This window comes from Acipenser ruthenus, chromosome 9 (genome assembly GCF_902713425.1).
Source record: "Acipenser ruthenus chromosome 9, fAciRut3.2 maternal haplotype, whole genome shotgun sequence".
Lineage (NCBI taxonomy): Eukaryota > Metazoa > Chordata > Actinopteri > Acipenseriformes > Acipenseridae > Acipenser > Acipenser ruthenus.
This window is the reverse complement of record NC_081197.1, coordinates 47,179,647-47,206,476: the sequence shown is the minus strand read 5'-3', so window position 1 is coordinate 47,206,476 and position 26,830 is coordinate 47,179,647. Positions and strand designations below refer to the sequence as shown.

General features: G+C 36.0%; 1 protein-coding gene across 5 annotated transcripts in view; it reads left to right on the top strand.

Annotated features, from left to right (window-relative positions):
- The window catches only part of LOC117406087 (rho GTPase-activating protein 6-like), a 173,656-nt gene that overhangs the window by 125,483 nt on the left and 21,343 nt on the right, over window positions 1–26,830 (top strand). For 4 of the 5 annotated variants that reach the window (XM_059030126.1, XM_034009846.3, XM_034009848.3 and 1 more), the window contains exons 2-3: window positions 16,792–16,951; window positions 20,600–20,668. In XM_059030126.1, the coding sequence (XP_058886109.1) occupies window positions 16,792–16,951; window positions 20,600–20,668 (229 nt within the window). Of the gene's footprint in view, window positions 1–9,174; window positions 9,266–16,791; window positions 16,952–20,599; window positions 20,669–26,830 lie in introns of those variants that run through there. The other variant, XM_059030128.1, reaches the window with a different exon arrangement.

The following is a 26,830-nucleotide window of genomic DNA, read 5'->3' as shown; positions in this document are numbered from 1 at the left end:
TTTTTACATACAATTACCCATTTATACAGTTGGGTTTTTACTGGAGCAATCTAGGTAAAGTACCTTGCTCAAGGGTACAACAGCAGTGTTCTCCACCTGGGATTGAACCCACGACTCTCCAGTAAAGAGTCCAGAGGCCAGAGCCCTAACCACTACTCCACACTGCTGCCCCCACACTGCTTATCATCATTGACTTGGCCTCTCAATTAATGAAAATACCAGTGGGAGTCTTAAGTACAAGTAATGTGTGCTTATTAACCTTGAAAACTGCCAGATGAGGCAAAAAATATATAAATATTTAGGCCTATATATTTTGGACTTTTTATCTCATCTAAAGCCCCCTTTCACACACAAATGCCACTACTGAGCTGTCTCAGAGACATTACATTTCTTTTTTTTTTAATACCCATTTCACACAGCACGAAATTGCACAATATATGCCGGTATAATACCATCATAACCCTTTCGCACAGCCAAAGGGATCATGTGAGTACAACTTTCAAACCTGTCGGTCAAAAGATGGAAACAGCGTTTCGCCCATAAATTACAACATTACGCACCGTCCCTTCTATTTGTGAATTCACCTCCTCGTCAGCCCTTAAAGTTAACAATTCCTTAACTTATTCCAGACTCCAATTACTACCTCGTTCTTGATCAGCCATTGTATTTGAAAAAAATGAAAGCGCATAACACCAACGACAAATATACCAAACACGTCCAGTATACAGTCACGTGGGATGTTGACTTTCATCCATGCCCACTATAGTGCTTCAGTGCCGGCATGGCATTTCACACAAGCAGTTAAGACGGTTCAGTGCCGTCTCTGAACCACCTTGTGAGGTGGTTCAGAGACGGCATAAAATATGACGGCTCTGTGACGGTAAAGGCAATTCCGTCATAACTCGTCTGTGTGAAAGGGGTATAAGATTGCTGTCAGCACTTTAAACACATTAAGACCATTTCTAGAAACATTCAAGCCTAACTGATGTTAGCAGGCTTGTTCATGGAAGGTTTGTTGTTAAGATGTTAACAGAACAGTGAAATTACCCTGGGTAAGTTGCCAACACTTTTATTGTAAAACCATGCGTTTGGGGTTGTTTTCAGAAACCTGGGAGTTACAGATAAAATCACAATAAATCATTCAGAAATAGCTACATTAGTAATTGTATTAACATACTATAGAGACCCATTGTCAGCACATATTGCACGTATACTTTTTCATCCTTTATACCAAGTCTGTGTCATAATTTTTATTAATTCTCCAAATTCAGTTGTTTAATTTAGGGTTAAACATGTTTTTTCCACACATTGTATTTGTTATATAACATTAAATAAACCTTTGACATTTATTCAGCCACCCTCATTTGTTGACTAACCACAATACTCCATGAATAATCCAGGAGTCACTTCTATATACAGATAAAGGACCTTCAACAGGCTTCTTGACACCACTCCTTTAACTTAGTGGTATATAAAAATGCTAATACAAGCATTTTTAAAATTATAAAGCTGCTGGCAATGTACCAATGACCGCCTACATCCTCCACGCAAAAGGCAAAAACAAAAGGTCTCCAAGAGCATAAAAAAAGGATTTAATTGTGGAGGGCAATTTTACTGATCGAGGATTTCAGAGACTTCTTGTTTAAACTAATTCACAGCCAGGTATGTTTTCATTCAATATGTATTTAATGCACATCTGTTTCTGAAGGAAAACAACTTCCAATTTTTTTTTTTTTTTTTTGTTGAAATCAGTGTATGTGCAGCTCAGCAGTTTGTGGTTTAACCACACATTAAATGCTGTTGCTGGAAATGAAATACTGTCACGTTTACTTACTTCAAAAGCCAGTAGTGTAATGTACCATATTAGCTGGAATTCAGTGTGCCCTTTTATTATTATTTGTTTATTTAGCAGACGCCTTTATCCAAGGCGACTTAGGGTGTGTGAACTATGCATCAGCTGCAGAGTCACTTACAATTACGTCTCACCCGAAAGACGGAGCACAAGGAGATTAACTGACTTGCTCAGGGTCACACAATGAGTCAGTGGCGGAGGTGGGATTCGAACCGGGGACCTCCTGGTTACCTGCCCTTCTTTTCTTTGGTTTGTCATGAGGAATCGCAGTGAGGGTTTGTATGGTGGTGATCTTTCCTAGGGTCAGATTGTAAACAGCCTGGTAAGGTTTAGAAGGGATTATCTGCTGACCTGAGTTAGTGTAACGGTTCTTTTAGTTAAGAGATAAGGATCTTGTTTAGGTGTAAAAGGTCTAGAGTTAATCCCCTCTGTAGGTGCTCATCCCCGCTCTGGTATTCTACACAGTCTTAAAAGGTGTCAAAGGTGCTGTACAGAAGCACAGCTGTTTGGGTACAGTATTGGTTCAACACCTCTGAGGACACTGAAGACAAAAGAAGGGTTAACATAATTTATGATATTTGATTCCCTTGATTAAAATTCCATTTGGAAAGTCATACACATATAGCCACTGGAATTTTAAATGGACACAGTCCAGAAGCAAAACTTGATTCTGCTGCAGCCAATCAAAAGAGGGTGGATTCAGACGGTTCTTCTTCTATAAACAAGTCTGGGACATTCCTTGACCAGATGTGAAATGCAGGCACTTCCACTGGGAGGTACTACTCTTATTAGTGCAACCATTTTTAAAAGTGAATCACTGATAAACAATATGCTGTAAAACCAACAAATTCTGTGTCCCAAAACCCTGCTAACTGGTTTGCGCTTGGCCAGAAATATTCAGCAATAAACTTCTAGTTTCTAGCATGTTACCATATTGGTTACAAAAAAACAAACATTATTATTATTATTATTATTATTATTATTATTATTATTATTATTATTATTAACAATTAATTTAAACTGTTCTTCAGTTGAGGAGACTCATTTTTTGTAACATGTGGAGGTATATTTTGATTCCAACAGTATGTGCTTGGTGAAGGCCCTGATGTGTGTTCTTTTGGCTCTTGTACGACCGTAAAACAGGCGCTGAGGGTTCTGAATTCTTGGATGGGATTTATAAAACACACGCAATGGCATAAACACGCAATTAAGACATGATTTGTCTCTGTGTTTCTGAACGAAACCGCTAAGATTGGGAGGGGATTTTGCAAATGAGGTTTATTTAATATTCCATCTAATTATTATTATTATTTGTTTATTTTGTGTGAACTATGCATCAGCTGCAGAGTTACATCTCACCCGAAAAATGGAGCACAAAGAGATTAAGTGACGTGCTCAGGGTCACACAATGAGTCAGTGGCTGAGGTGGGATTTGAACCAGGGACCTCCTCATTACAAGGCCTTTTCTTTAACCACTGGACCACACAGCCTCCTTAAAGCTGCTGGTAATTGCAGGCATCGTATTTGCGTGATTATTTTAAGAACTGAAAAGCAGGCCGCAGACAGTAGGCTATATAAAAGGCAAGGTGATGTGGGAGACTTCTGCAGAAAGAAGGAGACATTGTTTTCAAGGACAAAGAAACATTTAATAACATTTTGCAAAGAGCTCATTTTTTAACCCTTCTGAGCAAGTCAGTTTGTAAATTACTGTTTATAATACCGGTACTGTATTGTTTTGCAAACTCCAATTTCCAATACATGTTTCATAGCTTACATGACAAAACAGAAAGTCTGCAAATAGAGACTATAGAATCCATGTAAAAAAAGGTTCTTAGAAGCACCTAAAAAGGTTTCCCCACAGTGGCAAAGCAAGGTTCTAACGAGAGCCTTTACTTCTTAGAGCGTATGCATTATTAAAAGAATGGTGTAGGAGATTAAGAAAAGATGGAACGATATTCCGAGGCGCATGAAAGAAAAAGTCTCATATACAATGAGAGCTCATCCTCCACTGTTATTTTAGTAATGCCTACAGAATTTATTTTTTGTAATATGGCATTCTGGTATTTAACAATACTGGTTCAAGCAGTATTGATAAATTCGAGTTGGAAAGAAAACGGTAAAAAAAAGGACAGAGGGACATATGACACAGTTAGTTTGTAGCTAGAGCAAGTACAGTTTTTCAATCATATATACCATAGAGATATGCTTTAAAATCATACATAGAGTAAGAAATATAGACAAACATAAGAAATAGGAGAGTTGTAACTGCATAAGACTTTAAGAAGATATAAGTCTTAGTTAAACTGAAGACTGTTCGTATGCAGCTGTATTGTTGCTGAACATATTGCTGTACAACAATGGAAGGATTATCCACCTGTTTTACTGACATGGATGTAAGTAAATAAAACTTATTGTTTCTGAAGTTTGAAAAGTCTATGCTGGAATTATTCTATACAAAATAAGAAGTTGAACTAATATGCAAAGCACAGTAACTGGATCATGTGTAAGCAACCTACTACAAACTCTGAAGTGGTACATTTGTTTATTAAGAAGCCACCGCGCATTCCATATTTTATTCATTTGTCCTGGTGATGTAGTTCGAGCTTGTAACACATCTTCATGTGTTAGAAGTACTGCTTGTACCAAAATCTCCAATTCCATGTGGTTAAATTTCAGTTTTCGCTTCTGAGCATCCTCATCACCATGGCTAGTACCAGGCTGAGGTCTTTGTGTGCCATTCATTTTCTTTTGGAATGTGTAGCCTACACATGCAGGGTTGACCAAACCCACTATTTGTTGTGAGAGGTGTGTAATTCTGCACCGCTAATTGCAGTGAGGGGTATTTAAATTGTTTGATTGCGGAATCGCCTGCTTCACCTAATTAGTCTTATAAAATAAGTCATTACGTGGTGTTTTGCAGTCGGTTTTTCCCCTTTATAAATTTGGGCCTGAATGTTGCTGCACTATAATTGCTGAATCATGAGGAGAGAGGAGTGTACCATAATTGTTTAAATGAGCTACATTTAAGTTATCCCAGTTTTGTTTGTATAGATCCATACATTTTTGAGGAGCTGCTGAGTCTTGTAGAACCAGGAATAACCCAGAATGACACTACAATGTGTCAGCATACATATCAATAAATAAAACAATTGATTATAGAAGGATTCCAAGTCATGTAATCTTTCTAGAAAATGCATCCTCATGTATACTTTAGAGTTTTTTGGTTGCTATGGCAATCACAGTGATGGACAATATTTCACTTGTAAGAAAGCAAATAATTGTTTTAATGATAATACAATAGCTCAATTTATAAACAATGACAAGCACACAGACTATTTGGAAGATCTAATGCTGAATAACCTTTAAATGAATGTTTACATTAGTTTAGACTGTGCTCATGTGTCAGACAATCTACGCTTGCTTCAGATTATTTAAGAGGCAGCTGTTTGAAGTAACTTAGAAGAGAGAATATTAACAGCACACTTGTAATATTGCAGGTGATTCAGATTTTGTAACTCCCCTTGGAACAAAAAGGCATTTTTTTATTAGGACCAGCTACTCAATTAATGGAGGTTTATCAAACTGTACATACACTACTTACCTAAAATGGAGATAACACTTGAACATAACTCTGATTATATCAAGAGAATATAACATTAATGAAAATCACTCATGTGCACAGCATTATAATGTAAGTTGTTAATATTTTGTATGATTAGATATCTACACTACACATTTACTTATGAAACGCCTTGGATATGCTGTTAAATTCAATTACAGCTGCTGACGGCAAAATTAGACCAAAGTACTTAAGAGGTTTGGATTGTCTCACCCAGTGAGTCAAAAACATGGGTTTCTTTCTTTACAGGCTACCCTAATGGACCTATCTTGAGGGGGATCAACAGGTAGAGTTTATGGCAAGCCAAGTAAACCTCTATCCACACCCCATAGATTTGATTTCAATAGTTTGATAATAATGGCCACAAATCAGACTACAACATTTCCAGATGCATGCATTAGACAGCAAACATCTCATATTAGCCTAATTGTCACTTTCTGAGTGCACGAGGAGGGCAGGTAAAACAGATAAAGATTCAGAAGCCAGTTTCCAAAATTGATGAAGTAAAAGGGATTGAAATTGAATACAGCTGCAAGTGATAATTTCACAGACTGTCTGTAAAGTATCACAGGTTTATACCACAGTTTGATTTAATGAGGATAATCTGAACCTAATCCTGAATAATTGGAGATTACAGGTCTAGTAAAAGAACAGTTCTGTAATCCTTTGGCCATTGTTCAATTTCTTCTCATACCTCCAAAAGAAAAGATTAACCTTCGTGTCTTCAGTAATGTTTTTTTTACAGACTGACTCCCAATAACAATTTTAACCTAAACTGTAATGGGCTCTTATATATATATATATATATATATATATATATATATATATATATATATATATATATATATATATATATACATACATGGATGAAGGCTATATTTGCATCCTGAGCCATTGGAAAAAAAGGCATAATATCACAGTAGTAACGTCAAAAAGTGATAACTCTAGAGGAAAAATTACTTGAACTTTGACCCATTCGACTCGAGACATCACTCAAACATAATTCAAACACAAAATGTCTCGTTTTCAATCACTCGACAACACCCACAGTACAGAAATGTTCAACATAATGAGAATACGTTAAAAAAAATAGTGTAAAGCTGGTACATTCGTATCTTGGAGAAACTGGAGAGGAACGGGAAATAGCATCACAATATTAGCATCACAAGGATATCCACGTATTATAAAAAATAACAGATGGGCCTCTTCAGTGAGTTACTGGAAAACAATTTCACCTTGGGTTTCTGTGACAGTTTATAAATTACTCGACCTTCTTAATCTATTTTTTCTATTTTTTTATTTATGACATCACAGAAACCCTAGATGGAATTGTTTTCCTGTAACTCACTGAAGCCCATATATATATATATATATATATATATATATATATATATATATATATATATATATATATACAGTGCCTTGCGAAAGTATTCGGCCCCCTTGAACTTTGCAACCTTTTGCCACATTTCAGGCTTCAAACATAAAGATATGAAACTGTAATTTTTTGTGAAGAATCAACAACAAGTGGGACACAATCATGAAGTGGAACGAAATTTATTGGATATTTCAAACTTTTTTAACAAATAAAAAACTGAAAAATTGGGCGTGCAAAATTATTCAGCCCCTTTACTTTCAGTGCAGCAAACTCTCTCCAGAAGTTCAGTGAGGATCTCTGAATGATCCAATGTTGACCTAAATGACTAATGATGATAAATAGAATCCACCTGTGTGTAATCAAGTCTCCGTATAAATGCACCTGCACTGTGATAGTCTCAGAGGTCCGTTTAAAGCGCAGAGAGCATCATGAAGAACAAGGAACACACCAGGCAGGTCTGAGATACTGTTGTGGAGAAGTTTAAAGCCGGATTTGGATACAAAAAGATTTCCCAAGCTTTAAACATCCCAAGGAGCACTGTGCAAGCGATAATATTGAAATGGAAGGAGTATCAGACCACTGCAAATCTACCAAGACCTGGCCGTCCCTCTAAACTTTCAGCTCATACAAGGAGAAGACTGATCAGAGATGCAGCCAAGAGGCCCATGATCACTCTGGATGAACTGCAGAGATCTACAGCTGAGGTGGGAGACTCTGTCCATAGGACAACAATCAGTCGTATACTGCACAAATCTGGCCTTTATGGAAGAGTGGCAAGAAGAAAGCCATTTCTTAAAGATATCCATAAAAAGTGTCGTTTACAGTTTGCCACAAGCCACCTGGGAGACACACCAAACATGTGGAAGAAGGTGCTCTGGTCAGATGAAACCAAAATCGAACTTTTTGGCAACAATGCAAAACGTTATGTTTGGCATAAAAGCAACACAGCTCATCACCCTGAACACACCATCCCCACTGTCAAACATGGTGGTGGCAGCATCATGGTTTGGGCCTGCTTTTCTTCAGCAGGGACAGGGAAGATGGTTAAAATTGATGGGAAGATGGATGGAGCCAAATACAGGACCATTCTGGAAGAAAACCTGATGGAGTCTGCAAAAGACCTGAGACTGGGACGGAGATTTGTCTTCCAACAAGACAATGATCCAAAACATAAAGCAAAATCTACAATGGAATGGTTCACAAATAAACATATCCAGGTGTTAGAATGGCCAAGTCAAAGTCCAGACCTGAATCCAATCGAGAATCTGTGGAAAGAACTGAAAACTGCTGTTCACAAATGCTCTCCATCCAACCTCACTGAGCTCGAGCTGTTTTGCAAGGAGGAATGGGCAAAAATTTCAGTCTCTCGATGTGCAAAACTGATAGAGACATACCCCAAGCGACTTACAGCTGTAATCGCAGCAAAAGGTGGCGCTACAAAGTATTAACTTAAGGGGGCTGAATAATTTTGCACGCCCAATTTTTCAGTTTTTTATTTGTTAAAAAAGTTTGAAATATCCAATAAATTTCGTTCCACTTCATGATTGTGTCCCACTTCTTGTTGATTCTTCACAAAAAATTACAGTTTCATATCTTTATGTTTGAAGCCTGAAATGTGGCAAAAGGTCGCAAAGTTCAAGGGGGCCGAATACTTTCGCAAGGCACTGTATATATATATATATATATATATATATATATATATATATATATATATATATATATATATATTACTGTCAATATACATATAGACAACCCCATTTTTCTGATTCTTTCATGACCTTGTGTGTAGAGCTGCTTTGAGAGGATTGGAGGGTTTAAGATATTTATTGAAAATATATTATAATATTTTATAAATATTTATTGTTTCGTTTTGTTATACAAAACTCGCCAGGAAATGAATGAATAAACATGCTCTGTTTATATAATAGTATATGTTTAAGTAATAACTCTTGGAAACCATTCTTTCTTTTTTCTTTGTTTTTTCTTTGTTTTCTAGAACTTGAAATACTGCAGATTAAGGCCTGATAGTTTTAAAATCCCAGGGCTGTATTAATTTTAATATGATTAATATCATAACAGACTTTTAGCGCCACCACTGTCTTCTGCTGTCATAAGACTATATTTACATATTAGTTCTTCCATATTTTCAACCCTGCCAAACACACCACAGATTGAAATAATCTTACAAGGCATTCCATTTGTTACGAGTTCAACACGTGACTGGGGCCATGGTAAGAAGATAGAAAGAAAACACTTCCACGAGCCAGTAGAATTCAGAACGACATCTTCTGCATCTTTGATTTATCCTATAGTCCCACTGAATAACTTGTCTCTGTCTGCCCAGAGTGTTTACAAGGAAATTCTGCACCAGTGGTTTGAGCTGGAACATTAGTGGAGAAGGATGTGAGACTGTATGGTAAGTGGGCATGCCAAGTAGTTGTGTTTCATTTTGAAGATATGTTGGTGCTACTGTAGGGTAAAACTTGCTGCATTTAGAAAGTACCAAATCTAATCACATATACTGAACAGATGGATGCAGAACTGTGGTCAGGTTGCCATGGTGTTTTGAATAGCAGCATTATATAAATGAACTGGGGAGGCTTGGAATTAAGAAATACAAAAGCTTTTTCAGAACATTCAGAGCACAGATGTACAAAAATGCATAGATGTGAAGATTTTTCTCTGCATAGAATACTGCCTTATCCTTGTATCATCCTTGCATAATTCTTGCACGTCGTGCTTGATCCCTGTATGTACCTTTTTAAATATACTGTATTTTAGTGTATTCCTTAAAAGCATGTTATTGGTAGCATTCCTACTGCACCAGTGAATTTAGAATGTGTTGATTTCTTTCCTTTGAAAAGTCTCTAGTGGTGCACCCTGAAATTAAGTTGTTTAGCGAGGCAAGTGTGCAGAATTACAAGTGGTTTTGAAGACTATATTTATTGTAGCCCTTGAAACTTTAGAAAGCATAAGGTATTATGTAATGTAGCTTCACTCATTTTAGCGTACCTGTTGAGGCTCATGTGGAAGTTTCATTGGTATAAGAATCTGCCTTACTGGCCAGAGGAGCATAGAGAATATTCTCTGAATGGAAAACCACCTGGAAACCCACCTAGGGTTCACAGAAGACACGTGACGTGAAACCAACCACAGGAATCCTAATTTATACCAATTCTTTGTAATATGTTACCCCTACAGTATTTCTACCACAGCAAGTAGCTGCCATCCTGTTTTGCAAGAGTGGCTATATTTTTGGATAAGTTGCTTAATATCCGCTGCACTGTAAATGATCACTGGCTGGTCTTTACCAAGACCCTTCCAGTTTATATCACTATTTAAGCTTCTTAAAGATTGACAGATATATTGTATAAGCAAAGGTGGAAGTGACAATGAATTGTTTCTAATTCTGTTTACAACACAATATATGCCTTTGGTCACAATCTGCTTTATTTTGTAATGTTGTTCTCTGTCTACTGTAACAGGGAGACCAATAAATGTCAAAACTTGGTGGAGTTTCCGAGCAGAGTGGCTTTTATAGGTCTGAAATTTAAACATGACGATAATAATCCTCAAAACCTTGCTTTCAAAACAGCTTTAGAACAGCTTGTATTGCTTTGTATCTTACCTTGTAAATCAGGGACACATTTTTATTTATATAAGATACATCAGGTATTTTTACAGAATAGGCCTATGCACTTAAACTTTTTTTATATAATGAAGGAAAATATCAAAAAGAGAGTATCGAGAATAGGGAATATTGAAATACATCAAATCTAAATGGCCTCTAATCTTTAGCTATAATGAAAAGTTATAATTTGTGAACCAAAACTTCCTGACCCTTAAAAGATTAACTTTGTAAAAAGGGCTATTTGCTTCCATAGTTCTGATAGAAACCAATGAATTTCAAATCTATCTCACACACTATTGTTTATGGTAAATATAGAAAAACTACCTGAATATGAAAACTACCTCAGGAAAGGACAGTAAAGAATGAATATAAAGTTTTAAAACAAGCGTGCAAATAATGTCATCCAGATTCATCTCTTATATGGAAAGTGTAAAGGTTTGCCATTATTATTGTTGTTGTTGTTGTTGTTGTTGTTGTTGTTGTTATTATGTACTAGTAGTAGTATGCATAGTAATTGTGGTTTTAGTATTGCTTTATTTTTGGTTTGTTTTTAACCTTGTCCATTGAAACCACCTCTCCAAACATACTGTTTTGTTTAAGGGATTCTCTTTCATTCAGCTCAGAGGCCATCAAATCTGCTTTTTTACAACTCTCTGGGATGTTACCCGATGCCTCTGACATTCTTTAGCCTATTCCTAATAAGGAAACTTTCCAAAATAACAGTCCAGCTACGAGGTGGTGGAGTTGGAGGTTTTCTTTAATTGGACCACCCCCTTTCTAAACCACTTTTTATTGTTTCTTCCAATGAAAATCAGATGGATAAAGCAGTGTCCTTTCTTCTGTATACATAGAGAGATGAAAAAGGGGCCAATTTAGAAGTTGGCCTCTGAGTGTAACTTACAGGATATCTAAGATACCGAAGATGAGTCTGGGTTGCATGGATTTATTTTGGCAAACAAGGTTGTTATGGGAGTTTTAGCTGAGACAGCTGGGTTATTTGTCAAGTACTTGGAGTGCGGATTGATGACAACTTTGCTTTGCATGTAAACTGCAGAATTCATTTTTTTGTGTCAGTTTGTGATGAATCTGGCGGACTGGCGGGAGATAAATATCTAGTTAATGGGTAAGCAAAACAATTATATGTTTCTGAAATGATGTGTTTAAAAAAAGAGCTGAGCTATTGGGGAGTGTTGTTTGTTATTATTATTATTATTATTATTATTATTATTATTATTATTATTATTATTATTTATTTGTGTATTTATTTGACAGACGCCTTTATCTATTTGCAGTACAACACAACTCAAGCTAATAAAAGCCTTACAATTTATTTGGATAGCTAACTAATAATGATATTTTCTGCATTGTTATGTTTTTTGTTTTTTTTCCCATAAGATAGAACAATGTTACAATTTAGAGTAATTTTAAAAAAGGAATGTTCCATTAAGGGCTTTGGATGTTGAGAATGTACATTCTTTACAAGAAATAGGTCAAGATAGAGAGTAAAACTAGTGTGATCTGTTCAATTGTTTACATTTTAAAATCAGACCGAACCTGGGATTTTGCTAACTTTTAAAAATATACTTCTTAAACGCATAGACACTGTTTTTCACAAACTTCCCTTCTTATAACGACTTAAACAACAGTGTTGTTTAAATCCGCCACTGCAGACTAGTTGGATAGACCCCAATATGTTTTTAAATATCATGAGATTGAGATGCCATCTTGTTTGTGTGAGGGTTTATTTTTCCCTTCACGTTTTTTATTTGTTCTTTGTGTACCGAGGACAAGATGCACAAAGCAATAAATCAAAGCTGATCATGTCAATATGGAAAATGCAGGAGGCATGAGGCCAGGGTGGATGGAGGGTAGAGTTGTTCTGCTCAGCTTTCCTTGGTTGGGCCAATTCTTCATAAAAAAAAAAAAATACACTGGGTTTGCTCCCACGTTTTACCAGCGAGAAAATCCACATGTCCCTTACCTGAATCAGTGTCAGTAGGGTTAGGAAAGGGAGTTCTGAAAAGGTCTAAAACTTTCTGAAAGAGACACATTTCAAAATATATCTAACAAAACAAAAATTGAACAGATCTAAATTCTACCAGAAGGACACCAAACTTGTTTCTTGCTAGTTACTTGTAAAATTTATACTGCGTTTTTCCTTGTTAGAAAAAAGGATTATACCCTTTATAGTGGAGACAGATACTTACATCTGGCACTATGTGTTAGTGTATTGCATACAAACGTATATTTTCATTCCACCCTGAGTAGCCCCCAAACAGTGTTCACTGCCTAATATGTTAAAAGGCCACGACACCTGTAATAGATATAGACATACATTGTTCCGATCCTAAAGACAGGCACATATTAGCTGCAACATTTTACAGTATTTTTCATTTCCATTTATGAATATGATTTTCATGTTGGATATTTTAAAACATGTTCTAGCCTCATCTGTTTTTCCCCAGAAAACTTGGCTCAACAGTATTGGCTGAATAAGTGTACTCAATATTAGAAACAAGGTTAAAAATGTGCTAAAAGATTGTGAAACTCGAGTGTTTTGATTGCTGTGACTACAGAGAGAGCAAAGTTGTGAGAACACTGGAAACTCAATACAAGTGGAAGACTTTTGTTTTGTTCACAAAAAACACTTTTCAGCCGTTTCAAGGTATTGAAATGTAATTTGACATTTCATTCTGCTTAAATAAGAAAGCAGTATTTACTTAAAACATCAACTAACCTTAACCAGACTGCTCATAAATCACCTTTGTGTTGACACCTGACGCCAGCATGTTTATCAGGTGTAAATACAGTTTATTTTTAAATACTCTCACTGCATTGTCCTGCCAAACAGGACCTGTCCGTCAAAAGAACTGTAGTGCTTGCACCTCAGCTGGAGTCTCCTGAGCAAAATATCAATAAAACAGGAATTCTCATGAAAAACAACCTATTGAAAAACAGCACAGATTTTCTCCAGTTAAAGAAAGTTGTAACAATAACAAATACATGAAACAATTTCTCTGTTACCCGAACAAACCAAAAAAAATGACCTGGGTGACATTTAAAAAAAACTTTTGGAATGACTTAAGATAGAACAGCCAAATGTGGCCAAATATTGTCTCAGATTTGAAAGGTTTCAGCTGCATTACCGAGTGTTATTGGAGACTTTAATGGTATTCAGGTTGCTAAGTACGTACCGCCTTTGAAGAATAAATGATTGTTCTGGAATAGGAAGCAACTGCATTCCATTAAAGTGTTTTTCACAAATTATTCTATGATTCCTACATTTAAGCATAGATGTTTTTTTTTTGTTTTTTTTTTTTTTTCAAGTTTTAACTTTGACATAATTATGTGGCTAATTGGGTTCAGCTTTTTGAATGAGACTTAATGTTGTCAAGATATGTTTTGCCTGGTTAGATCTGTATTAGTAAAATGAGACAAACAGCAACAGGTGACAATTTATAGTTAATCCTATTTCTGCTTAAGTCTCTATAGAGCTGTATATAAGTGCTGGAGGGATCTAGCTTATTAGAAGCTAAGCCATTTTATTGCTGGTCCCCCTTTTATTCTATTCAAGTTATTTTGGTTCTTTGCTTGTATTTTATACTTCAGTTTTTAAATATGCATATATTCCAATGACAACACTATAGATGAAAAGTTCCTGCTGCTTCCTGGTACCTGATCACTTCCTGTTTGTTCAAACTGGCTCCACTGGTCAAGCTGCAATCCGGCCATGTGACCTACAAAGGTACCAGAATGCATAAGTTTTGCATGATAACAAAAAGGTGAAGAGCGAAAAGAATCTGCACAATAAAAGAAGGGCCAGTAGTAATGCTAATAAAGCTAGTAAGAGGTAACATTGAATTGAAAGCATTGGTTAACACTCCATTAAGAGGCAATCCTGACCAGGCTCTTTGCAGACCGGAAGCAGGCTCGTTTATTGAGCTGGCAGTGCTGATATGATTAAGTTGACATTGTCGGTAAACATGAAAGTGCACATCTGTTTGGTTTATAAATAGAAAAGAAATGTTAGTACAGAAAAACGTTTTGTGTCCAGACCGCTTACACGTCAGATGTGATGCGATAATATGTGAGGCAGTATGTGAGGCAATTCTACTAAAATAATAGAACCTATACTTCTGATAAGAACGTTTCAAACAACAGAACATATGATACCAGTGCATTGCAATATTTACAATATTTGCCAGCAGACCCGGCGTTTATTGGAGACCTGCGATTATTTGAGATCAGCGTTTATATTAGATCTCTAGCTTCACATGCTTCACGCGGTCATTGAGAAGCCGCTAACACACAACCTTGTAGCAACATCGTAAGTCAATTTAAACATTCCAGAAACTTTGTTAAAAGGTTGTGTGTAAGTGGGAACTAAGTAACCGTTTTGTTTTATAACAAAATCACATTGTACACCCTCAAGTATAAAGCGAAAGTATTATTACGGTCTTTTTATATGCGCTGGTTTACAAGGATACGGTATGCAAAACATTGGAAAATGAACAAGCAGAAGTACAAATTTGTATTTAAAAACAGAATTATATCTACCATTGTTAATAATAATAATAATAATAATAATAATAATAATAATAATAATAATAATAATAATAATAATAATAATAGTTAAATCCACTAAAAGAAAGCCCTGTAGATATCAGTGCAGAGGCGTGCAGGCTACACTTACAGCAGCATCATAATAATAATAATAATAATAATAATAATAATAATAATAATAATAATAATAATAATAATAATACAAACTTCTAAAAGGTTTTTAAAAATGAACAATAAAAGCAATAAGTGTCAATATCAAAAATAACTTATTGTTTAATCTCAAACTTGTACATTGTTAATACAACAAACACATTAAATACACCAAGAGATTTGTATGTTCTTATGTTCTTATGTTCCTCAGTTTCAATGGCAATGACAGAGACCCAGCGTTTATTTACAATATTTGCCAGCAGATCCGGCACGTATTGGAGACAGGCAATTATTTGAGACCTGGCAATTATTTGAAGTTTTACAGTATATATATACTACAAAAAATACACCATTGCACTAGAGAAGGTACAGAGCAGGGCAACACGGCTGATCCTAGGACTTAATGACATGAGCTATGAGGACAGGTTAAAATAATTAAATCTCTTCAGCCTAGAACAAAGAAGGGAAAGAGGGGACTTGATTGAAGTCTTTAAAATCATAAATGGTATAGATAAAGTTAACCCAAGACACTACAAATTTAGAGTGAAGAACAAGAGGAGTGAAAGTGGAGTACAAGTAAGATTAGAACAGAAGGTGGGAAGCACTTTTTTACACAGGTATACATGCATGGGATAGCCTGATAGGCAAAGAAGTACCATCTAAAACACTGGAAACATTAAAAAAAAAAAGAAAGAAAAGATTGTGCTTTTAACTTAGTTCCCCCTCAGTAGGGGAAAATGGTGTGCTAACAAGGGATGAGCCTTTATGGGCAGAATAGCCTTTTTTCATTCTCAAACTTTTCTTATGTTCTTCTTATGTTCTTGTGATAATCATTATTACTGTAGTGAATGAAGGTCACTTACTGCATGTTGTTATGTTTGCATTCAGTGTTCAAATATTTTTCTTTGTCTGAATTACCCTAATGTCTGCTTTTGAACTGATGATTGGTAAAAGATTGTTTGGGTTGATAGATTTTTTTTAGATACACTATTGAATTTGAATGTTTAAATTCAATTTTTACATTTTATATTTATATTTGAGGAGACTGATTGGTCAATGTTTTTGAAATAATTAAATAACAATGTTTCGCCAAGGGGGAAAGAGATGGTTTGCCTTGACGATGCATTAATTAAATACATAATGTCAGTGATTGTTCTAATTATGAATTGTATAATATGTTGTTTATATTGATTGTTGTTTTTAATTGGTAATTATATAGTGATTTAAATCACCTATGTAATGTAGGTAGGGTTAAACACTCTATACACGCTGAGGACGGGCGGTAGGACCGAAACATGTTCGTGTTTTTTAATATGTTTGTTTTGAATTAAATAAAAATGAAGATATTTTGAGTGCAGACTTTTCGCTGTTTTGTTTTTTCCCATCACAATGCCACAGATACATCACAATACTACAAAAAAGCAATGAAACAAAAGCAACTGATTTACTACAGCCTTTAAAGCTATTGTAGTTATTTATCAAACTGTGGTCTGCTTAAATTAAGTTCCTTATACAAGTGAATTATGTGTTATCAGCTGAAGAGGATTGTTTACTGTCAGTACTGTCAATTAATTGTCTCTCTTTTGTTTTAATCATAGGGTGACTTTACCTGGAACAGCATGTCTGGGCGAAGCGTGAGACTAAAGCCAGTGCCCATTCAGAGTCTCTCCGAGCTGGAAAGAGTAAGACTACAGGAGGTGGCATTCAATCGTTTGCTGCAGGAGTATGACCTGGGCTGCCAGATAACTATTCCCAAAGGTAACCACATATTTACCATGCCACATTTTGTACAGATTCACGAAATGGTCCCCTGATGACAATGGTTTTAACTAGGCTTGCTACTTTTCGATATTAATCGGTAAAGCTTGTTAAACGTCGAATTCCCCAAAATTATGAGATAAATGTATATAGGATAAACGTCGGTAAAACCACCCGCTATTTTTTTTATTTTCTTACTAAAAATAATAATTTAGAAATCATCTCTAGTTTGTGTAGTTTTTATACTTACTGTCTGTCCTGTCTCCGTTCCACTGCCAGCCACAAGTGGTACAAAACCACTCTCACGCATGCATGCTGACAACCCACTACCCCACAGACATAGACGTTCTCCAAACCCATGGTAATACAGTGATAAACAACAATGAAACAATACAACCTTTTCAATCAATAACAGTTTGGTTGGGGGCCTGCTCCGGACCGGGTCCCATTGCCCAGACCCTCAGCCACTGGTGCTGGTGAATGCGGAGACAGGGGTGCACCCTGTGGTGTGTTCCCCGCTGTTCTGAGGGACAACCGTGTCCATCCCGAGACGATAAGGGGCCAGGCGGTTGTGGTGGAGGACTACCACCTGGCCACTTGTCCGCAGCCTCATCTGGTACATCATGTTGGAGAGCCGTTCCAACACTGTGCAGGGGCCCTCCCAATGACTGGTCAGCTTGGGGCAGAGCCCTTTCTTCCACTGGGGGCAGTACACCCAGACTGCCTCACCAGCCTGAAAATGGTGCCCCTGGCAGCGGGTATTATAAGCCTGCTTCTCTTGTGCAGACTGGTGGACGGCTCCGCTTTTCCGAACCCGATTAAAAAAGAACAAAATCCCCATTTAAAGAGAATTACAACCAATAAATACCACATATTTATTTTAAAATCTATAGAACGTATGCTATCCAGTTGAGATACTGTACTGTATATATTTTTAAAAAAATGACTATTTAGCCTTTTTAATTACAGTTGATGTAATTGGTGTTCACATTGCAGTAGTTGTGACTAATGTGTACCATGCCTACTTTCTGAGTCATGAATCACTTATATATTGCATGTCTTGGCAAACAACTGCCAGTAGAAAGGAAACAGTTGCTTTCAAATGTGCTGTAGTTTAATTTAGAATTGGAAGTGGAGTCTGCAGAAACAGGGCCATCTGACCCTCGTGCAACATCAGTTATTCAAGACATATGGATGGTGTTCCATAAATAGCACATGAATAAAAAAGAAACTTCACCAATGAAAATCCCAGAGCAGCTTACCCTAAACCCTGATTCATAAATAATTGAATCACTCCTTTTTCGAGTAAAAATGGAATGTAAGCAGAGGTCAGAAAAAATAAGGCTCACTCACTGGCAGATCCTCTCACTGCAAGGAAAACTTGCCATGCCCAGTGTCTCTACAGCTGGCATGTTTATGTATAGCTATTGTTCAAACCTTTTTGTTTTCTGTATTGATAAAAAAAAAAAAAAAAAAGACTGAAAGGGTATACAGAAAACAAGCCCAACTCTTGCTGGCTTTAATGTTCTCATACTTTGAACACAGTGACGTGGTGTTGTGGTGACGACACAGGTCTGTTTTAATAATCTAAACAGCAGTGAACCTCAATAGAAAGATTTATTGAGCTGCATGTTCCTGCAGTGCATTCCATTTAGGTCTAATTTATAATTCGATTATAATGGTAAGTACTTTAGGACATGGTCAGATGTTCAGTGGGGTTAATTTAGGTTAGAAATACATGTTCTGCAAGTGCTGAAGTTGCTCATCCATGATAACATAACATGCCTATTTGTAAAACACTTAGAACCAGTATTATTATTATTTATTTCTTAGCAGACGCCCTTATCCAGGGCGACTTACAATCGTAAGCAAATACATTTCAAGTGTTACAATACAAGTAATACAATAAGAGCAAGAAATACAATATGCGTAATTGAATAACTTACATATTGCCACTTGTAAGTATTGTAACATTTCTAAACTACTCCACACAAACTATGTAATCATGTTGTTGTTTGGCTCTCATGCAGGCGTCTCTCTAATTGCTGTAGAAAGGGCACTGCAGCCATAATGGTCATGAACAGACATACATTTTGAGGGACACTCATGGCAGTATTCAGGGGGAACATATAATCTGTGACACCAGTACTAGTGTTGGTGCTTACTGTATCCAATGTCAAATTTGTAATTGTACTTTTATTTTATAAAGAAATAATTCACTTTTGACAAAAAAGGAGTGATAGCCAGAATAACAAAGAAAGGTTTGAGTGAATACTGTTGCTTATTTAAGAAATATTTAAGAAAAAGAAGACTGGCAAAATCAACAAGACCATATGTGGATGGTTTGTTTCACTACAACTAAATATTTGTTGAAATACTAACTTTTCTTTGGAATTTGATACTTTCGCTTTGTTTCATGTTTTTAAAATCCCATTAGTGATAATGAGTTTATCCACAATTACAAAAAAAGGAGAGAAAATAAATGGACTAAAAAGTACAAAGTATCACAATTAAGAAGCATTCATCCTGTGGAGCCATTACATTCTTGTTATGCTCAGCAGTCTACTGTTGTTAGTCCCCCGCTCAAAACTCAAGATGTCTGGCGTTCTCTCAAGGAATGCATTTGTGGCAACATTCTCTGCCTCTTACTTAGATTTTGCAATCACCATTTTATTGATGTGTTCAAACTTTACAGCATTTGCAAAAAAAAACAAAAAAACAAATCTATATTTTTCAACAAAACAACGTCATTTATTCAGGATCATGACTGCATTTAACGTGAAGGGTTTTGATTTGAAATTATATATGATTGCTGTTATTTGATTGACAATGGTTATGTTGGTCATACTGGTCCAGGGATGAGAAAGAAAAAAACATAAGGACGATACCTTTTAGTGGACTAACATAGAGGCTAAAATATACAAGCTTTCAAGACCACATTGACATGGTAAAATATGGTAATGGTAAATGACTATAATAAATGTATACTTTTATGTGGAGTAGTGGTTAGGGCTCTGGACTCTTGACCGGAGGGTTGTGGGTTCAATCCCCAGTGGGGGACACTGCTGTTGTACCCTTGAGCAAGGTACTTTACCTAGATTGCTCCAGTAAAAACCCAACTGTATAAATGGGTAATTGTATGTAAAAATAATGTGATATCTGTATAATGTGAAATAATATATAATGTTATATCTTGTAACAATTGTAAGTCGCCCTGGATAAGGGCGTCTGCTAAGAAATAAATAATAATAATAATAATAATGTGACGACAACTAAACCCACAACAATCTCCCCATCCCCCATCCAGTTTCATTTCCCAGTTTTGCTTACAGTACCTGTAAAATGGGGGCTTAAAGCAAAGCGAATACCTCAATGTTAGTTTTGTTGGTTTTCAAAATGTTTTATGTTATACCTCTGTCTGTTGTTGCTGTCCAGTTGTTCTGGCTGGACTCACTCTGTTTATAATAACCGTATTATTAGGCACAGAAGGTCAGAAGTCTGTACTGTAACTAAGAACTCCACAGCAGATCATCAGTGATTGTCTTTGAACCTTTTTTTATTTATTGAATGAAAAGTGTCTGCCAGCGTCACTCCTTTTAACCTTTTAAAGCAATACTGCTGACTTTATATTACTGGTTTTCCTTTCAGATGGGCAAAAACGCAAGAAATCATTGAGGAGGAAGCTTGATTCCTTAGCCAAAGAGAAGAAAGACAAAGGTAACGTAAATATACTGTATGTGCAGCAACCCTAATTACAGTATAGATTGACCCATCTCAGCTGGCCTTGAAGTTATGGATTAAGTTTTTTTTTAACACAATTTTCTGACTACAATTTTATTTTCTAACTGTAGTGTTTTATCAGGATATATTCAAGATATAATTATCAATTGTTCTTCACAATTCAAGTCTAGTTAAAACAGTCCAGATTCGGGTTTGGCCTGAGAAGAAAACATCATTATAATCTAACTTCTGACTCATTTAAATGAGGTCCAGCAATTTTGTATGTATTACGCATTCCTTTAAGTTCGGTGCTTGTAGATTATGTTGCTCATAAAAGGTGACGGATAGTGTAGGGTTAGAAACTCACTCATTGGTATATTATTAGGTAGATTATTTAAATGCAAATAAAGTACTATTCAACTTTCCCCCATCACAGTAAAAACAAAGAGACTTTGTACATAAATGCATACTGCAATTTGGAACACCAACTTGAGAGAAGATTAAAATAGAGTTGAAGATGGGGGTGCCTTGCGTTCGCTCAGGCAATGCGGAATGGAGTGGGGACACCAGTGCATTCTAGTGAACTGGTATTTACATTTCAGGTGGTTATATCATTATTACCGATCTGCACCTGGAGTTCCGGTCCTCCCCCATCACAAGCAGACAATGATTCTCCTTTTGTAGGACAAAGGTTGTGCTGAGTTTGACATACTATAGCCTCCCAGCTTTGTTCTGTGGCAGCTGTGATCTGTTCCCTCACTGAGCCAGTGATCCGTTACAGTGCAGCTATGCGAGTGTTGCAGGATTCAGACATTCTCAGCTGTTTATACTGACATACCTCAGACCAGAAATATTAGAATAAACCCTGCACTAAAATCAAAGAAATAAAACGGCTATCAGTTCAAACATCTTTGTCATCAAGTGCAATATTGCTATTGGACCAGATATTTAACCTTTTCCAGTGCTCGAGAGCGTAATCAATTTTGAGACGCAGATGAACCAGAATACATAGATTCATCATTGGTACATACTGTAATGAATTGGCATTCCAGACCATTGAATTGAGTGGAGAGGTAAGGGCTGGACTTTAACACATAGTCGAGATTCAAGTACATGTCTTATGCTGATATTAGTAGTGTAGTCCGTCATGTATCCGTCTGCTGTGGGACCAGAGTAAGGGCGGATATGTAAAAAGTCGGATAAATTAATCCTGTTTTAAATACCATTGTACACAGCTGTAACAATTACTATATTCACACAATTATTGTTTTGAGTTTCAACTTTTATTAGAGAGCTCCCTTAAATCCCTTGTTTAGAAAGATGCAGGGTATTAATGCTTGTGACAGGGTAGTCATCTGCCATGTGGGTGCGTGCATTCGCTGCTGAGTGACAGGCAGGAGATCTAGATGGAGGTTGAAGTTGATACGCCCCGCAGACAAACAGGATTTATTTACATGTCAACACACTGAACAGCTCACGTGACACTATACAGTAATGTATATACAACATTGTGTATGAAAACTTTGGTGGGATCTACAATCTCTGAACTCATCTCTGAAGAGCTTGATGATGGCGGATAAGCGGTTATGACGGATATGTGACAGCTGGATACACGATATTGATCTGATATGACATCACTCCCAAATAATCAGTATACAAAAAGGTATGGGCATTCCTAACTAACTTATCACAGTGAAGCTGTTTTCTGCAAAAGGTAAAAAGAGCTTTGACTGTGCTGAACTTGAAAAAATACTTGCAATCCTTCAAAGAAAAACAGAAAAATAGTCACATAAACCTAAGAAAAAAACAAAAATAAAACAAAAAGACTTGCTGGGGAGTCAAACTGTGTAAAGGTATTTTAATCTCTCTCACAGACCTTTCAAAACATAAATATGCCCCATACCGGATTAAAAACAAACCTGGGAGAGGACCGAAAACATCATTCTGCGCCCCCTGTTCTTTTCTTTTTTCTGTTAAGGTATCATACAGCAGGTGGAGCTGTTTATTGGTTGGCTTAAAATGAATAACAGCGTTTGCCAAAAAAAAAAAAAAGTCTATAGAGAATACAAACTTTGAAACAGATCTGAAATTTCTACTAAATTCACACATGAATCTAAATTGAAAAAACATACTTCATTTTGTGTATTCTTTCCCTTCAAAACAGTCTTGAATGATCCGATTCAGAGTAACAGCTCATTTATTTTGCAGCATTACATTTTGAACATGGGATAAATTGGCAAGCTTTGTTTTTTCTATATACGAGATATCCTTCCTATTAAATAACAATTTTCCCACAAGAAAACATGTGGTTGAAACATTTCTTATTTTACTCTTTGATGTGATGTGTTTGTTTCTCTACTCTTGAGGTTTATGTAAGCTTGTGTTACAAAGAGCAAAATGTTACCAAACTGAACAATAGATGATATTTTGTGCATAACTGACTAGATTTTCACATTTTTTGCATTTTTTACATGCATTTTGTTTGTTCTTTAAAGCTTTTATAAATGAATATGAATATACTTGTGTACGATACATATTGCAAAACAGCTACTTTAATGTAACTTTATTAAAGTTGCAGTACATAAATCATTAATACGTTTATAAAATAGCTTGGATAAATTAAGTGCTGTGACTGGCTGAACAAAATCACATGACCGTGCAGTATGAATTGCCTTACTGCACAAGTAGAGGCTAATCACTTCTGAAAGCCTGTCTCTGTCAGCATTTAAAATGATCGCAGCCCTATTGGCAGTTAAGGACTTGAGGCTCTTAGATAGTCAGCATTTGTATAATTGTGTATAGTCAAACACTAACAGAAATCAAATAGCATTTTAACAATGTAAATAATCACACTGCAGGATCTGAAATTGTGGTGGAGACTGGTTGTGTTGGATCTTAACAACAAATACACCTCATTTAAAAAAAAAAAAAACTAGGTTCGAATTTGAGAATATGGTATACAAAGTGAAGCATATGACGGTAATTGCACACATCAGTGTGTATTATAATGCACTGAGCATTTTTGTTTAGGTTGACTGATATGAGCGACGTTCTGCATGACTGCGTCCCTTACCGTCTGGGCGACCTGGAAATAGTCAGGGGCTTAACAATACCCTAAAGTCATTATATTACAGTGATTTATTTCCCTTTAATAGAACTGTACCTAGACGTAATCATTCCCAAGGTTAACGTGGGATACCGCGCGATCATTTCATTCATGCAACGCTTTGGATGTTAAAGTGTGCTTTCTTTCTCTCTGTGTGGGTTTACAAAGGAAAGATGTTGTGAGCACAGGTTGAAGAAGTTAACGCCGCAGCAGGTATGAAACAAAACCCAGATGTGCTGTTTCAACTGAACCATGGTGCATACGTTTTGTCTAATTCAATATTGATGCAAGTGTCATCCAGGGCTGTTGTGTTACATACCTGGCTATGATTACACATTCAACAAAACTGCATGGTTTAGGGTATATTTACATGGTAGGGGTTGGCTTTGTGGTGTTGCTGGGTACTAAATAAATGGCTCTCTTAAATGACCGTAAGCAGTTATATTATAAATAACAGTACATGTGATGGTCTTGGAGGGATGTGTGATGTGTAATAAGATAAGATGGTCATTGACTTTTCATGTTAGAAAGCAAAACTTTAATAAAAAATAAAATGAACAGCATGTTCATACCAACTATGAATTAATTTTTGTCAGCACTCATTTTGCCCTTCACATTATTGTGCTTTTGGTCACAATGCAAATTAACACCTAAATTACAATACCGGAAGTATTAGTGAGTCATTAGTGAGTCACAACATCCCTGGAAATAGAGAACATTTTAATGCAGCATTCAGCAGCTGTGTACTGTTTTGTCATTCTAATTCAAGTATAATTACATGACTGCCCAAACACCAAAAACGTGTTAGTCTGATAAAACTAAAAGTTGTCAATCACAGGAGGTCAGATTAGTTTTCTTTTAAAAAGAAGCTTTGCCAGCTAAAGTTAATGTATTGCAGGGTTTTTACATTCCTTTGCTTCTGTAGGCAAAAAAAAAAAACCCATGTGCTTCTGCTTAGCTACGGTTGTATATGAAAGTTGAGGGATACAAATAAAATGACTGGGTGATACTTCTTTAGTATGCATTTCCTTTTTTAACAGGACATTATTATATAGCTCAATTTAGTTTTGTTCCGTAAGGTTTTATTCTTAGAATTTGAGAAGAGCTTTTTACTATGATGAAACTAAACTTTTAACAGATATGAAATGTGATGATAACGTCATTTTAATGAATCATAGCTGTAAGTTCAAAGTATGGTTATACAGTAGCTGCCTTTAATTATCTATTTGCATGTTTCGGGAGGACATTATCAATGGATGTTTTAACTTTTATAATTCTCTGAAGTATTCTCTGAAGTATTAGGGACTAACTTTGCTGCCTGTTTGCACGCGCCAAAATCATATTTGTTATTTTTAATATACTGTATTTATTTAGTTTTCTGTTTTTCTGATGTTTCTTGGTTCCTCTTTTGTATGTTGGTTCTATAAAACATGACCATTTTAGTCACATATCCCTTTAACACTGTAGACTATTGAAAAAATAAGTCACCCGCAAAGTATACATTTTCTTTTTCTGCACATCTAGCAGAATATGAAACAGGATGCTATGACCTCATCTAATTTAGCAATTATTTGCAAACTTAACAACAGCATGGTGGTAAAACTTGAAAAGATCATCACGAGATATAGAATACAGAAGGGGGAAATGTTATAATAATAATAATAATAATTAATAATGGCATTTTGTGACAAGAAAGTAAGAGCAATCCAGAAGCTACCTAGCCTAGTGTATTGTTGTGTCTGTGTGCATGCTTTCAAAGTACAACATTTAGTACTCATTAACTGAATTACTGTATGTTGATTATTATGTGACAAAACAGCAACAACTGGTAATGAAAAGTGCAGGTTTATAGTTTGAATTATGCCTGAATATGGAAGCATCGCAATATAAAACATCTGGACTCAGCATGTTTAAAAGAAATAACACAGTCTACAGGTTTACATGGCACTGGCGTTTTTATGTATTTTTCTATAGTTAATAATTTGCAGTAAAAATAGCTGGAATACTAGGCAGCTATTTTTAGAATGCTGGTTGTTAACAACCAACCATATTGTTAACTTATGCCTGGCATTCTAGCACAGCAGTACAATCAAGATAGGATTGAAATCTTACCAAAACTGTGGGCATTAGATTGATAAACAGTTTAAATAGATTTAACATTAATGATTGAAGCGTTAAGAATTTTACCTTAGACTTAACAAAAAAAATTGCTGTTGCTGTAAAACAAAAGGACTTTAATCAGCACTTGAATTGTAATGCAAGAAGAAGGTTTATATTAATCCTTTTTTGGATACAATTCGGCTCAGTTTAAGCAGCACATTTGACCCTGATGTTTAAAGTAAATGCACTGGCATGCTTTAATTTTACATTTTACATTAAATATTTGTACTAGTGAAAACTATTTAAAAGCTAAGAATGTATTTCAGGCGTATAAAATTCACATGAATGTGTAGCAGTCATTTGAAACTATCATTAACATACACATTGTGTACATAAGTCTAAAAAGGGTTAAGGGTTATTGGGCATATGGTCATTTGTAAAACCTGGAATGAAGTAACATAACAAGTGTTTGATTTTCACCCAGCTGGGCGTTTTCTATTAAACAAAAACACCTCTATTGACACCCTAGTGTTTACGTTGATATGTTGAGCTACGTTAAATTTGGAGTCACACTGCATCGAAATAATGTCCCCAATTATTAACACATTCAAAATCATAACAAATTTATTTGAAACAATACTGTACTAGTAATACAAGTTTACAATCACGTATTCCACACAGGGCTGCCGAGAGCCGTCATGGGCCCCGTCATGGGAAGGATTGATATGTCCCACTGCCGCCCCCGCACCTCCCAGGCAACTTACAGAGACTAGGGTGTGTGAACTATGCATCAGCTGCAGAGTCACTTACAATTACGTCTCACCCGAAAGACAGAGCACAAGGAGGTTAAGTGACTTGCTTAGGGTCACACAATGAGTCAGTGGCTGAGGTGGGATTTGAATCGGGGACCTCCTGGTTACAAGCCCTTTTCTTTAACCACTGGACCACACATA